At 43.2% G+C, this 15907-nt stretch overlaps 1 protein-coding gene across 1 annotated transcript in view; it reads left to right on the top strand.

The window, feature by feature from the left end:
• LETM1 (leucine zipper and EF-hand containing transmembrane protein 1) overlaps positions 1–15907 on the top strand; it is a 309671-nt gene that overhangs the window by 238432 nt on the left and 55332 nt on the right. The window contains exons 10-11 of the mRNA XM_069203864.1: positions 3013–3159; positions 5957–6091. Of these exons, the coding sequence (XP_069059965.1) occupies positions 3013–3159; positions 5957–6091 (282 nt within the window). The remainder of the gene's footprint in view (positions 1–3012; positions 3160–5956; positions 6092–15907) is intronic.

Genomic DNA, 15907 nt, shown 5'->3' on the forward strand with positions numbered 1-15907 from the left:
GCACTATATCAACAAACAAGGAGGCACAAGATCTCGAGCATTATCCCTGGAGGCACAGGAGCTGTGGCATTGGGTAACTCAGCATGGAATCACCATCCGAGCAGAACATCTCCCAGGGATCACCAACATCTGGGCAGATGCCTTGAGCAGGAGTCGAACCAGCTGCCACGAGTGGGAAATCAATCAGTCGGTTCTCGACAATCTCTTTCACTTTTGGGGCAAGCCCACCATAGATCTATTCGCGACCAAGGACAACAAGAAATGCCGACACTTCGCAAGCTGGCATCCGCAGAGGGGTTCGAGAGGGAATGCGTTTTTGATCAGATGGTCAGGGATTTATGCATACGCTTTTCCCCCGCTTTTCCCCCGCTTCCACTCATCCCGAGACTTCTGCTAAAGATGAAGAGGGAACAATGCAGGATTCTTCCTGGCCACGCCAGTTCTGGTTCACAGAACTTCTATTGCTATCGGAACAACCTCACATTCGGCTGAAGGCAATTCCGGATCTGCTAACAATGAGCCAGGGTCAGGTTCGTCATCCCAACCCGACATCTCTTCGTTTATCAGCCTGGCTTCTGAATTCTATGAATTTGATGGTTTGAATATTCCTCCGGAGTGCAGAGAGATACTTGCCTGTGCCAGAGCCCAGTCTACAAATCGCACATACAAATTCAAGTGGAAGAGGTTTTGTTTGTGGTGCGCTGCTTCCAGCATCCATCCTCTGTCATCATCCCCTGAACAGATTTTGCCATATTTACTACATTTGGCCAAATCCGGTCTTTCGCATTCATCGATTAAAGTGCATTTGGCTGCCATATCTCGTTACAGACGGACCCCTCAGTCACCTTCACTATGGTCTGCCAGAATAATCAAACAATTTCTTAAAGGTTTGTTCAGAAAATATCCACCAATTCACCGTCCTGCACCACAATGGCATCTGAACATTGTGCTCTCCCAATTAATGAAACATCCGTTCGAGCCTATTCATAGAGTGGATTTGAAGTTCGTTTCTTTTAAAACTGTCCTTCTTTCAGCCTTGACATCGGCAAGAAGAGTCAGTGATATCCAGGCATTTACAATTTCTCCGCCTTTCCTTCAATTCAAGCCGGAGGTGGTCATTTTAAGAACAAATCCAAGGTTTATACCTAAAGTTCCATCATCTTTTCACTTAAACGAACCAGTAGTTCTGCGAACATTTTTTCCAAATCCTCAAACGGCAGCTGAACGAGCTCTGCATTCGTTAGACATTAAGCGCTGTTTAAAGTTCTACAGTATATAGATAGAACAACTGCTTTCCGTAAATCTGAACAGTTGTTTATCAGCTTTGGAAAGGTCAATCGTGGTAGCGCAGTTACTAAACAAACTATAGCGCGTTGGATTTCTGCTGCCATTCAGTTGACCCACCAGTTGGCGGGAAAGCCATTATCATCTAAGGTCCGGGCGCACTCCACTAGAGCAGTTTCCACTTCCACGGCTCTGTTCGCTGGAATTCCTTTGGACCAAATCTGCAAGGCAGCGACATGGACACGTCCTCATACTTTCACCCAGCATTACTGCCTGGAAGCTACGGACAAGGTGGATGCTGCGGTAGGACAAGCGGTTTGTTCACATAAGGTGAGCCTATAAGCCTTACCCTCCGTCCTCTGTGTCTCATTTCATATGTAATTTAGAGTATATCCTTCTTATATGCAGTTAGAGGCACTCATATTTTTCTTTGCTACATGGAATATATATATATGTATATGTATAAATGTTTATATATAGATTTGTATATAATGGATGAATACTACATGTACTTAGGAATGGTCAGCTCTTAATTTGCAGATTTAATCGCTTATATACATTCAGTCAACATGCAATATATTTATGCATTCTGTTGGTACTACAACAAAATAATAATTTATCCATTTACTGCTGACTATTCTGATTCAAGCATGTGAATCTATGAAAGATACCCTAATACTGGAGAAGAAAATAAGTTACTTACCTGTAACTGTAGTTCTCCAGTATTGGTATCTTTCATAGATTCACATGCGACCCACCCTCCTCCCCAGAGAGGCTCACCTTCTGGAATTTGTTCCTGTGTACACTAGTGCGGAGAAATCTGACAGACTGAGCCTCTGTGCTGAGGGTTCTAAGAGGGTGGTCACGCCTGATTGGCTGAAGTTTGGGCTCTTTCTAAAGATGCTGGTAGTTCTACAATTGAAGATGTTTTTTCCTATTGACTTCAATGAAAAAAAAAAAAAAAGAAAAGAGAGGTTTTTCTCTATTTATTGCTTTCTATGTACCGTGGGACTCCCACTTCGACGACGGGGAATGATTCAAGCATGTGAATCTATGAAAGATACCAATACTGGAGAACTACAGTTACAGGTAAGTAACTTATTTTCTTATTGAGGCATGTACAGAGGCATTTCCAAGTAATTGTAGCATTTTCTTGATATGAATTATGCATTCCCTTTTACAAAAAGGTGTAACTGTAGAGGCAAAAGTGTGTGCTTATTGTTTTATTTTTATAGTCAAAGAAACATGATTTATCCATGGTACGATTATTCTTTCCACTTTTCTCTTAGTCTTTTGAGATACATTTTCAGTGTGTGACAGGCCTTTGCTTGTACACCTCGGTGCTTGAATTGAATCCAAATAAAAACCTGTAAGTTATAATGTGATCTATTTTTGTTAAATCTCTTTAAGGATTTGTAATTTCAACTTTATCATCTCTTATCAGCACCCTTTCTCAATTTGATATTCAACTTTAAAAAAAATATATATATATACTGATCTCAATATTTGGCAATATTTGTGGTTTTAGGGATGCCTTCAAGTCCTTTTTGCTGTCCGTAGGATAAGATCTCAAGCATTCCTGGATTTTGTTTCACTCAGCAGCTGGTGATGTTATTGGTCTAATATTTCTAGACGTGGTCCGGATTTAGCAGCATTTATTACCTCTATAGGTGTTGTAAAATGTGTATGTGAAGAGAAAAGAAAATCTGTTAAATTGTTTTTATTCAGAGAGAAATGGAATCTGCAGTGGATGTTGAAGTCCCTACAAGTGGAGCAAAAAGCCAGCCATTGATGGGAAGCGAACTGGAAAAAGATGATGTGACAGCACAGTCTGAAGTCTTGGTAGATAAAGCTCCAGTTTTGGAAGGGATCAAGGTAATGTGTACAACTAATGCAACTAAAAAAAACAAGATTGAATTACAAACAATAATTCTGAGATCAGTGACGAGGAAGTAAGTTCTTGCCTTCAAAATTTAACTTAAGAATGAAGTGTTGCTCTTTTTTACATGAACAGCCTTTAAAAATTCCCAGAAGGTTCCCTTAATATTTTAGCATTTTTCAGGTTTGGCTAAATTGGTTTTTGTTGCAGTCAATCGTACAATATTTTGGAGCAGAAATATGTTCTTAAAGAATGTTTAGCTGCTTCACTTCTCTAATTTGGCATTTTCTGTTTTCATTGGTGGCACAGTACCTATTTTTGAGGCAGGTATTTGTTATGATAATCCGTTTTCATATTAATACTATAGCACTGGGTGCCCTAAACTAGTCTTCAAGCTGTTCAGCAGGTCTTTCATATCCTACTGTTTGGTCCTTATGACTGCTTTATTGCATGGGACGCATTAAGTCTGTTAGAAATTGGGTTGTTGGTTGATTGGGATGTGAGCCCTGGTCACGCAGCAGCCACAATCCTAGTCAGGGTAAGGCACAAGCAAACCCCAAATTAACTTGTGCTTGCTCTCTTGTAGCTTGGCACACATCAGTCAGATTTAACGTGGGGGCAATGTGTAAAGTATTTGTACAACACTTCAAACAGTGAAACACCACACAGAAGGGTCCCACATCAAGTTAGAAAGATAGAACTTATTTTAATAAATAAAACAAAACCAAAATGACAAAAAAACAATAATCAGAACTTGATACCAATTTTTAAAGATTAAATAGTAAAAATAGTGCTTAGAACTAAAAAGAGCCAACTGAGAAATCGGCTTGCACCAGACTGGGACAAAGTCAAAAATTTAGACCAGCCGCGATGGAGAGCGGGCCAGCTACAGGGAGATTTGATACCTCTGAACCATAGTACCTTACATCCAGGTTGCAAAGTCATGCGTCTGTTCTACTCCCCCAGCAGAGGATGCTTATATTCCAGTAGAGCAAAGCACCTCAGGGCTACTTCCAAGGATCCAGGACTGGAGTGGCACCATTAGGTAGGGCAGAGCCACAGTGAGCAGAGTCCAGGTGCACAAGCAAGGTGGTTGAAAGTCTTTACTTTCCCTGAGACTTCAGATCAGGAGGACAGCCAACTAGACCTTGGAGTTCTCTAGGTTCTGGGATGGACAGATGCAGGTCCAGTCCTTCTTGTAGGCAAGACGGCAGCAGGAAACAGGTCATCACAGAAAAGCAGGAGTGCAGCAAAACAGCAGTCCTGCAGAGTGGCAGGCCTTCAGCAGCACAGCAGTCCTTCTTCCTGGCAGAGCATCCGCAGGTCCAGAAGTGTACTGAAGTAGTGGTGTCCGAGGCCCAATATTTATACTTTGGTGTCCTTGTTCTGAAAGGGGGAAAGAAGCGTCTACACAGTGGCTTTGAACTGCAAGGAATTCCCTTCCTCCAAGCAGGGTGGAGTAATAACACAGGGTTATTAAGCACTTTGTGTGGACATGACACAGCCTATTGAGGTGTAAGTGGAGCTGTGCTGTGTTCCCTCTCCCTGTATCAAGACAGTTAATAGCCTTTTGAGGCATACCTTAACCCCATTGTTGTGGGACTTTCTGGGAGGAATACGCAAAGCCCAACTGCCAACTAAACCCAGCCATGTGACCAGAGACAGGCTGCAGGGACCAAACTTTCTGAAAGTGGCATTTTCAGAATAGCAATTTAAAATCCAACTTCACCATAAGTTTGGAATTTAAATTGTGATTCCACAGACACAAAAAATGAAGGTGTCTGTCATCTCTTCCTATTTGGAAGTTACACTTTTAAGATGTAATAAGGCAGTTCCAATGTTATCCGGTGCAAGAGATAGGCCTAGCAGTAGTGAAAAACAAATTTGAGTTTTTCACTACCAGTACATATAAAACTGAAAGGTATGTGTTTTGGTCTTTAAAATACAATTCACCCTGTCCTCTGGGCTGTCAAGGGCCTCCCCTAGTGGTGACATGTGTATTAAAGAAGATGGTTTGTGTCTGGCAAAAGGCTTATTTTACCAGGTTGCCATGGCTGTGTAAATTGCACACACAGGTTATGCAGTGGCAGGCCTGAGACATGTTTTAAAAGGCTACTGAAGTGGGTTGTACAATCAGTGCTGCAGGCCCACTAGCAGCACTTAATTTACGGCCCTGGGCACATGTAGTGCACTTTGCTAGGGACCTGTAGGTGAATTATATATGCCAATTTTTAGGTTTGTGCCTATTTACGTCCCTGTGTCATCATGTCCGAGGGGGTATGAGGTCACCATGGATACCGGTGACACCATCTACCGACACACAGGAGGCAGTTTATGTTTTTCTAGATCCTGTGTGGCACATGGGGAGATTGAAAAGGTGTGAAATCTGATGTTAGGTAGAATATCAACTCGAAAGACTGTTACTGAAGGTAAGTAACTTATTCTTCAAACTCTGAACTTCCACCATATAAAATTATTCTATTCACATGTTCAGTCCATCTAATCATCTCAGTCACCTCTCTATGGTTTGTTACCGGTTTGTTACCACTCTATGAAACAACAGTTGTGCTGCCAATGTCTTCACCACCATGCATCTTGTGGAAGTGCTCGTAAATATATGAATACAAATAGAAAAAAAACACAAAATGAGTTAACTGACATGACAATTTCGCATCTGTTGAGAAAAATTCATCATATGGATATGAAAGCAACAATTAAGAAGTGTACAATTGTTAATCAAAAAAGAAGAGAGAAGTGCATTAAATCTCACTTTTTTCTTTTCTGTTTTTTTAGGGAGAAGAAATTACAAAGGAGGAAATTGACATTCTTAGTGATGCCTGTTCAAAACTAATTGAGCAAAAGAAATTGCTTACAAAAGAGAAGGAAGAATTGGAAGAACTCAAGGATGATGTACAAGAATATAGTGAGGTACTGTCTTAAAATTAGAATTCAAATGTATGTTTTTTGTGTGGAGGAGTTTTGGGTAATCCAGTCAAAGCAAAGTAGGTGAATTGTGCCCACCACTGGTTATGTTTGCTTAGTATTATTCAGTATACTTGTCTGAGGAGCTCAGCGGAAGCCCTTTTCCAATTCTATTACAGAGGGTGCATAAACAAACAAGCATTTGTAAATGCAATTGATTTCACCTTTCTCATTACTATGATGTGGTATGCAGACAAGCACAGGAGATGCGAAAATACAGACCTATACAAGAAATGCGTTTATGCTTGCCAGTGCAAGAGATGTCCTCGTGCATGACAGTGCAGTAGATGTCAATATGCATGCAGGTGCAGCAGCTGTGCTAAGTCTCAGTACACATTGGAGTATGCCTGCTTGGAGTTTGCATAGGTGTATGGAGCCATGCTCTCTTAGCCCAGGTCAGCCTGTGAGAAATCACAGAAACACTGGAGCAGGGAGGCTCCAGTGTTTCTGTGGGGGAAGGGGGCCGGGCCTTTCCCGCTTTACATAAGGTATATAATGTGCCACTTATCATGTTATACAGCAGCGCGGTGCGCGTCTCGCCATCTGATTAACATCCTGTGATTCTGGGCAAATAGCTTAATCTCCCAATAAAAACAAAATGGAAGTGTGTCTGTGTAATGTATGTAGTGCGCTTATAAAGCACTCCAACACCTTCGGGTCAAGTTTGAGCTACATGAAAGCATCAAAATAAGTATTTAAATAAAAATAAAAGGCTCTGAATGGAGGTTAAAACTAGAAACGCAAGGGGACCCTATATTTTGTATAAGGTTAAGCTTAATGTGCGATGCACACAGACTAATGGCTTTTCATTCCAATCTGAATGCATGGAAATTAGGCCTCAGTGCCCCCATGAGTTTAGTAGTGCACTACCATAATTGGAGTGCAGTGCACCCCTAAAGCCTGTGTCCTGGTGCTTGTGCACCTGCTGCACTAGTGACCGCTACACACCCAACAGACAGCTTCTGTTGTTTTGTGTTGCATAACACACACACACACACACACACACACACACACACACACGAAGAACTGAATTGTTTCTAGGCAAGCTTCTCAGGAGGAGATCATCAGGCCAGATGAGGAGAGAAAAGGCATCTAAGGGGGCTTCGATAGAGGGGACAGAAGGATCAATAGAGACTGAAGGTGGTAGGGGCTCTGTTTGTTTTCTTTTGTTAGTTGAGTGTAACATGCACCCTCCAAACTTATCACGCTGTAGGTGCGGTCCTCAGGAAAAGACTCGGTCGGCAGAGGATGTGAACAGGGATGTGAAGAAAGATCCAGTGTGACGTAGTTAATCCAGTATGGAAACTTTCATAGATTCACATGCCTGAATCATTCCCTGTCAATAAGCTAGGAGTCCCTGGTACCTTTACAAAGTAGTGTCAATATGGACTAAGGCCCATTAGTTTAGTATTCTATCAGTCTTTAAAAAAAAAATAAAAAAAATGACTAAAGTTGATAGTCCACTAATGAGGCAACACCACCCTTCAGAACACTCCTGAGAAACTCTTCAGTGCCTCAGATTTTCTACCGCACATTCTTTCACTTTTTTGATATTTTGGAAGATTTTATTCTCATTTCTCTACTGCTCTGAAGGTTCTACCTCTAGTATTTACAGCTTCAACTTATCAGAAGACTGACATCATGTCTGGCAAGTAGAAGAAAATTCTCTTCAGACCCTATAATATTTGCGTCAAAAAGAGGTTACATTCTGAAGACCCACATCAGTATTTTATTTATTGCCTCTACCCAGATCACACTGCAAAAGACTTAAAGGTATGTGCTGCCTTTTCCAACAAAACCTTAAAGGACTGAGAAGGAAGTCTTCTTATCGGTCTGCTAAAGCTTAAAACCAGGAAAGAGCCAGTTTCAGATACTCCTCTTCGTCTTCCAGGAGATCCCACAAAAGAGGGGGATCACCCCATATTAGATCCTCCTCAGAACAGCCCAAAAAAGCCTCCAAGAATACCACCTCAGGGTCTTACAAAGGCTGCAGCCTACCTAAATCTCCTCACAGATACAGGTCTCATTCATCTATAAAGGAGAGAAAAGAACATCCTACCCCTTCTGAAAGGGCTAAAAAAAATCCTCCTCTAAGCAGCCTTCAACACTTATTAAGGTCTCCCTTGCCTTCAAAAAACCTTCCTCCGCTCCAGCCATCGACAGACCATAGGTGATAACCTCACCGTCGACAAACACTTTATCGTCAATGAGTGCACTGACGAACGCCCCACTGTCGACGAGAGCATCAACAACTTCGCCGACCAAGACGCAACGCCATCATCAACAAACATAACGTCACCATTTCTTCCCAGTCTACGTCTGCCACCTTTTTAATGACGATGACATTGTTTACGGTGTTAGTCACTAAGGTGTCGACGCTCAAGATTCACCTATCCTCGATGACGAGAAGGATTACGTCTCTGCCATCAACGTCTGCATTGATGATGGGTCCCACACCAACCCATCGACGACCCCATCTACCACCTCGTCATTGGCCCTGTTGACGACCCCGTCAACAAGTGAAAAAAGACTCAAAAAGCAGGAAGTGATGCAATTAACCCCTGAACACACTTCTCCTAGTGAAGTGACTATCCTCATACCAGCTCATTTGCTGGAAGGGGAAGAAGATATGCATATGCTGAGCTCCCTAATTTCTGATCTGCAACTCATGATGTTGGATTATAGAAGGAGACTTCCACCTACTGGAGAGATGGCTCCTCCTCCATCTACACCTGCTAGATCCCCAGCACCTCAATCAGCCACCCTTCTCCAGAGGCCTACATCTTTGCCTCTCACAACAATCCACTGCTCCATGATCCAGATATCAGTTGAAAATCACGAGGAAGGTGAACTCCACGAGGATCATTCAGAATGGGTTGACCTAATTCTTCCCACCCATCATTTCCATTACCCATGAAAGTCTACTCGCCTCCTGAGTCATCTAAGCAGAAGGACTGTTCTTTGTATGACTTTAAAGAGCTGTTCCAGAAAAGCATATGCTCCATGCCTATGGTACGTTACATATGGAATTAAGGATTTAAGGTGATGCAAAACCCAGCAACAGTCACTGCAGTTCTTCTGCTCCTAGTTACAAAAATATAAAGCTCCGGAAGATGCTTCATCCTGCCTGACTAGTCACCCACACCCAGACTCAGTTCTTGCTCAAGCGGCTCAAAGGCAATCTAAGAACCCTTCCACACCAATTTCAGCGCCTCTCAACAAGGAGGGATGACATTTAGACAATATTGACAAATGTTTTTCATCAGTGTCAAAACTTGCGGTGAGGGCAGGTAACTCTCTGGTGGTGATGGACAGATATGATAGGCAGTTATAGGCTGATATCCCCCTATGCATAGATCAGCTACCAGAGGAAGCCAAGCTAGAAGCAAAAAAGATCATGCACGAGGAAGAGAGGATATCAGCAGAAATTATTGACTGCGCAGTGGATATCGCCACAACTGCATTTCATCAGCTTGCAGGTTCTACTGTTCTCAGAAGATGAGGCTGGTTAAAGGCTATGTCCTTTCACCCGGAGGTACAGAATAAGATCCTAGTTAATCAGTATTGGATCTTTCCTAGATTCACATGCTTGAATCGTTCCCCGTCGTTGAGATGCGAGTCCCCGGTAACATAATAAAGCAGTATATAGATCGCTATCATAGGTTATAATGGCAATGAAAAGGTCAGTTTAATAACCTATCCATGTCCTTTTTCAAAAAAGGACCAAACTTGAACTATAACCAATCAGGCAACAGCACCCTCTAGAACACTCCCAACAGAGGCTGAGTCCCTCAGATTTTCTACGGCACGTCGTGTGAAGGTCTCCCTGAGCTCTGCTCGGTTATTCAGCTTTTACTTCTTTTTAGATCATCCAAGATTATATTTTCTGTTTCATTTCTCTAACCCTGGCACTAATATGTCTATAGCAGTAAACAAGGTAAAAGACTACATAAATATGTCTAACCTTTTCCTCAAAAAACTCTCACTTTCTGAGAGATGAGGCTATTACTGGCTGGGATTACAACATCTTAAATCTGTCACTAATAATGAGGACAGTGAGGATTCCTTCACCTCACAGGAGAGGTCAGAGGGAGACATTGTGCAAGGATCTCCAGAAGGCACACAGAAAAACCATACAAAGACTTACCATGAGTCTTCATAAGGCACTTCTCACAGAGGGGACAAAATAAAAATGGAATGACCCTCAACTCCGTCTTCAACTCTGACAATACATGAGAGAGACCCCCATAACCTTACGATGGGGCATCTGAAAATGACCATGTTGACTATTATTACCTCGTCTTCGAAGGGCCTCGTCTATGATGGCCTCATCTACGATGGTCATCTATGAGTGCCTCATCTATGACGGTCATCTACGACAGTCGTCTACAGTGATCGTCTAGGATCGTCATCTACAGTGATCGTCTAGACGGTCATCCACGTCTAGGACGGTCAGTCATCTACAGTGATCGTCTAGGACGGTCAGTCATCTACAGTGATCGTCTAGGACGGTCAGTCATCTACAGTGATCGTCTAGGACGGTCAGTCATCTACAGTGATCGTCTAGGACGGTCAGTCATCTACAGTGATCGTCTAGGACGGTCAGTCATCTACAGTGGTAGTCTTCGACGGTCATCTACAGTGGTATTCTTCGGTCATCTGCAGTGGTCGTCTATGGCGGTAATCTGCAGTGGTCGTCTTCGGTCATCTACAGTGGTCATCTTCGGCGGTCATCTACAGTGGCCTATAATGGCCTCAGCTACAAAAGGCCTCATCTACGACTGTTATCTACGGTGGTCGACGGTGACTGTTGTCTACGGTGGTCGTCGACGACTGTAGTTACAGTGGTCGACGACGACTCGACTCGTTTACCGTGGTTGTCGACGAAGGCCTTGTCTACCGTGGTTGTTGACGAAGGCCTTGTCTACCGTGGTTGTCGACGAAGACCTCGTCTACCGTGGCTGTCGACGAAGACCTCGTCTACCGTGGCTGTCGACGAAGACCTCATCTACGATGGTCATCTACTATGGCCTCATCTATGACGGTCGTCTACGACAGTCATCTACAGTGGTCATCAACGACATTCGTCTACAGTGGTTGTCGTTGACTGTTGTCTACGGTGGTTGTCGGCGAAGACCTCATCTACGATGGTGACCTATGACGGCCTCATCTACGAATGTTGCCTGCGACGGCCTCATCTACAATGGTCGCCTACGACGGCCTCATCTACGATGGTCGCCTATGACGGCGTCCGGCCTTATCTACGGTGCTTGTCTACGACAGCCTCATCTATGTTGGGTCTATATGACAGCCTCATCTATGATGGTTATATATTACAGCCTCATCTATGATGGCCGATGTTCATCTGCGACAGCCACTTCTGATAGTTGTCTATTACTATGGCCTTGCCTACAATGACCTAGTCTACAGAACCACATCTACAATGGCTTTGTCTCTGTATGCTTTGTCGACGACGGCCTTGTCTGACTAAATCCTCTACGAAGGCCTCGTCAACAACAGACATTGTCTACATGAGCCTAGTCCTTTTACATCCGCCTCGTCGAACTTGATCATCCTGCTAATGTAGCAGAGTCTTCGGTGTTAGTTTGCAAGGACAGTACTACCAGCATGCAATACGTGAAAAAACGAAGCGGCACAAGATCCTTGGCGCTGTCCAAGGAACACCAGGAAATTTGGTGTCAGCTAATGACACACAGGATAACTCTTCAGGCTGAACATAGTCCCGGGACTAGAAATCTCATAGCAGACATGCTAAACAAAACTTGAAACTGGCTCCATGCATGATCTTCTTGTTCTGGGCAAACTGTCTCTATATCCCTTTGCAACAAACTAAACTGGCAAATGCCAGTTCTATGCAAGTTGACATCCACATCTAGGATCTTGGTGGAATGCCTTTCGACAGATGCTCTAGGATCTATATCTACCTTTTTCCTCAATACCTTTAATACCAAAGATTCTTACCAAGAGGAAAGCAAAGCAGTGTTCTCTTGTCCTGATAGCCCCCAGGTGGGTAGTTCAGCATTGGTTCACTGAGCTTCTCCTGCTCACATTCAACTACCAACATTCTGTAAACCTTTGATGGTAAACTAAGGCCAGGCCCTTCGTCCTGACCTGACTTCTCTCCTCTTAGGTGCATAGCTCCTAAATTCCATCACTCCAAAGATCTCAATATTCTTCAGGACTGCAGGTGTATCCTCTCCAAGTCAAGGAGGAGGCCATGATAAGGACAGGTAAACATTAATGGGAAATTTTCTGCCTGTGGCACCAGAAAATCAAACCTACATCCTGTACTAGCATAATCGGACAAATAAATATCCTATCTCTTATCACTAGCTCAGTCACAGTTGATACATGCATCCGTTAAGGTACAGCTTACAGCACTGTCAAGATAAAGCTGTTCATCACATTTTTACTTTATACTCTTGCAGAATCATCAAACAATTCATAAAAGATTTATTCAGTGTCTTTCTACAGAAAGGGCTGCTTCCTCGGACTTGCACCTGAACATACTTCTATTTCAACTCATGAAGAGTTCATTCGAACCCATTCTCAAAGCACACCTCATATTTCTCACATAGAAGGTCGTCTTGTTACTGCCGCTCACCTAGAAACGTAGGGTAAAGAAGATGCGGGCTTTCTCAACACAAGAGCCTTCTTGCGTCTCACAGGCAATTTAGTGTCTCTGAACCAATCCACACAGGAGAGGTCAGAGGGAGACATTGCGCTGGGCTCTCCAGAAGGCACACAGAAAAGCCCTAAAAAGATTTACCATAAGTCTTCATAAGGCACTTCTCACAGAGGGAAAATCTGAAGGTTCCTTCAGATTTTGTCTCAAAAAGCCTATAATATTTTGGACTTTTCTCCTGAATTCAACATCACCATCTGAGAGGGTGTATTCATAGTCTAGGTATCAAGTCATATCTAAAGTTTCTACTTACATCGCACTAAGCAGCTCATGTGAACTGACCAACTGTTGGAATGGATAGTCACACTTGTAAGGGTGCTCCAGTCACAATGGCAACCATCGCTGAATGAATTTCAGCTGCAATCCAGTTCTGCCACTCGGACTAGCAATCCCCTCACAGAGTAAATTAGTGTGAAATTCAACTGGGGTAGTTCCACTTCAACTACTTTGTTTGCGTAAGTACCTCTTGAGATGATGTGATGCAACTCAGAAAAGTGTGCATATTATTCATGCAGCATTATTACCTGGAATCGGCGCAGCGCAATCTTACAGCGGTTGGATTGATATTTCTATGCCACTTATTTCATTAAGGGGAGCCTCTTTTGGTTCCATGTGTTTATGTATTCATGCAGATTTTAATGTAGGATGTGTATAAATGTTTACATTTATTATATTGCATATGAATGTCATGTATATATTTTCTTCCCACCATCCACTATTTGCGCTAATGCTATAAGATATACAAATACAGTAACTGCTTGCTATTCTGATTCAAGCATGTGAATCTATGAAAGATCCAATACTGGAGAAGAAAATAAGTTACTTACCTGTAACTGCAGTTCTCCAGTATTGGTATCTTTCATAGATTCACATGGGACCCACCCTCCTCCCCAGAGAGGCTCCCCTTATAGCTCAATATTATCTATTCCAACTTGTGCTTGAAAATCTGAGGGACTCAGCCTCTGTTGGGAGTGTTCTAGGTCGCCTGATTGGTTATAGTTCAAGTTTAGTCCTTTTTTTTAAAAGGACATGGATAGGCTATTAAACTGACCTTTTCATTGCCATTATAGCCTATGATAATGATATATACTGCTTTATTAAGTTACCGGGGACACCCATCTCAACGATGGGGGATGAGTCAAGCATGTGAATCTATGAAAGATACCAATACAGGAGAACTGCAGTTACAGGTAAGTAACTTATTTTCATCTCCCCTTTGAGGGACATGCCTTGTTCGACAGACATGTTGATGAAGCTCTCCAGTCGATTAAAACCGATGCTGAGACAGCAAATTCACTAGGTACACTGCAGTTCAGAAAGTCTTCTTTTCATGGAACGAGAGGATGTGGAATGCCTTTACTTAGGGGAGGCTATCAACAGTACAGATAACCCTCTTACACATCCACCTCCCAACAATTTCAACCACAGTACACCCAAAGGCAACCTCCACAAGCGGCATACAACAGACCTGCTCCCAGGGGGTGACTGTCTCGTTGAGGGAGGGACTTTGCTCGCCAACAATGATCTGTTCAAGGCTCCTGCTACCCCTATCCCTTCATACTGCAGGCTCAGGGGAAACATTTCTTCATTCATCCAGCGGTGGCAAGACATAATATCAAACCAGTGGGTCTTGGACCTGGTTCAGTTTGGACACACTCTAGAGCTTGTCCAGATTCCACCTCACAACCTTCCTAACAAATCCATTCCCAAACAACTTCATTAGCTCAAATCGGGAGTCTAAATCATGTTTCAGAAAGGAGCGATAGAGAAGGTTCCCCTTTGCCATTAGGGAAAAGGATTCTACTCCCACCTGTTCCTCATTCGCAAAAAGTGAAAGAAATGGTGTCCTATCCTCGACGTCCAAGATTTAAACATCTCACTCATTTCGCATTATAACGCTGCAGGATATCCTCCTCCGCTTAAACCATGGGGATTATCTGTCCATCCTAGATTTTCAGGATGTGTACTTTCAATTCCCGATCCACCCTTCTCACAGGTGATTCCTAAGGTTCACGGTAGCCAGCAGCCACTACCAGTTTCAAGTTCTACCCTTTAGTCTCAAATCGGCCACCAGGATATTTACAAAGTGCCTAGCACCTGTGGCCGCATTCTTGAGAAAACAGAAGCACCAAGTCATCCTGTACTTGGACGATTGGCTTGTCAAGGCAAAGTCCTTTCGAGCAGCACAAAAATCGACAAGATTGTGTATTACACTGTTCAACGAATTGGGCCTCACTCTCAATTGGAAAAAGTCCAACTTCATCCCTCGCAGACTGCAACCTTTTTGGGAGCAAATCTGGACACCAAATCCAACATGGCATGTCCCACGACAGAAAGGCAATCAAAATTGATTGCTCTGGCAAAAGCCATTCAGAAAAGACAATATGTTTTTCAATACGCCTGTTGTTACTAGAGATGATGTGTTCGTGTATCCCATTAGTACTGTTTTGCAGACTGAGGATACATCCCCTCCAAGAGGAGTTCTACATCCAGTGGATTCAAGCAACAGGCACTTTCGACAATACAGTCATGATCACTCCACTCGTGGTCAAGACCATAAGTTAGTGGATTCAGGAAATACACCTCTCAATTGGCCTCTCCCTCAACCAGCTCTGAGAGTCATCACCACCAGTGCTTTGCTAGAAGGATAGGGAGAAAATCTTCAAGACCTTCAGATCAGTGGCAAGTGGTAAACACCTCTTTGGAGTTCGCACATCAACCTCCTAGAGCTGAACACAGTTCATATGGCCTTCCACGCTTTCGTTCCCAGGATGCCAATTCAGATGTGCTCATAAAGACTGATCGTACCACCACAATGTACTACCTGAACAAACAGGGAGGTACAAAATCCTCTTTGCTTCTCTCCCAAGAAGCACAGGAAATTTAGAATTGGGCCATCGTGCATGGAGTGCATCTCCATGCAGAACACGCCCCGGGGAAGCAAAACAAGAAAGTGAACACTCCTAGCAGGTTGAAGTCAGCTTGTCACAAGTGGGAGCTAGACCAGCAGACAGTCGATCACATATTCTCCCAGTGGAGAACACCCAATCTCAACC

The sequence above is a fragment of the Pleurodeles waltl genome, chromosome 1_2 (assembly GCF_031143425.1).
Source record: "Pleurodeles waltl isolate 20211129_DDA chromosome 1_2, aPleWal1.hap1.20221129, whole genome shotgun sequence".
Lineage (NCBI taxonomy): Eukaryota > Metazoa > Chordata > Amphibia > Caudata > Salamandridae > Pleurodeles > Pleurodeles waltl.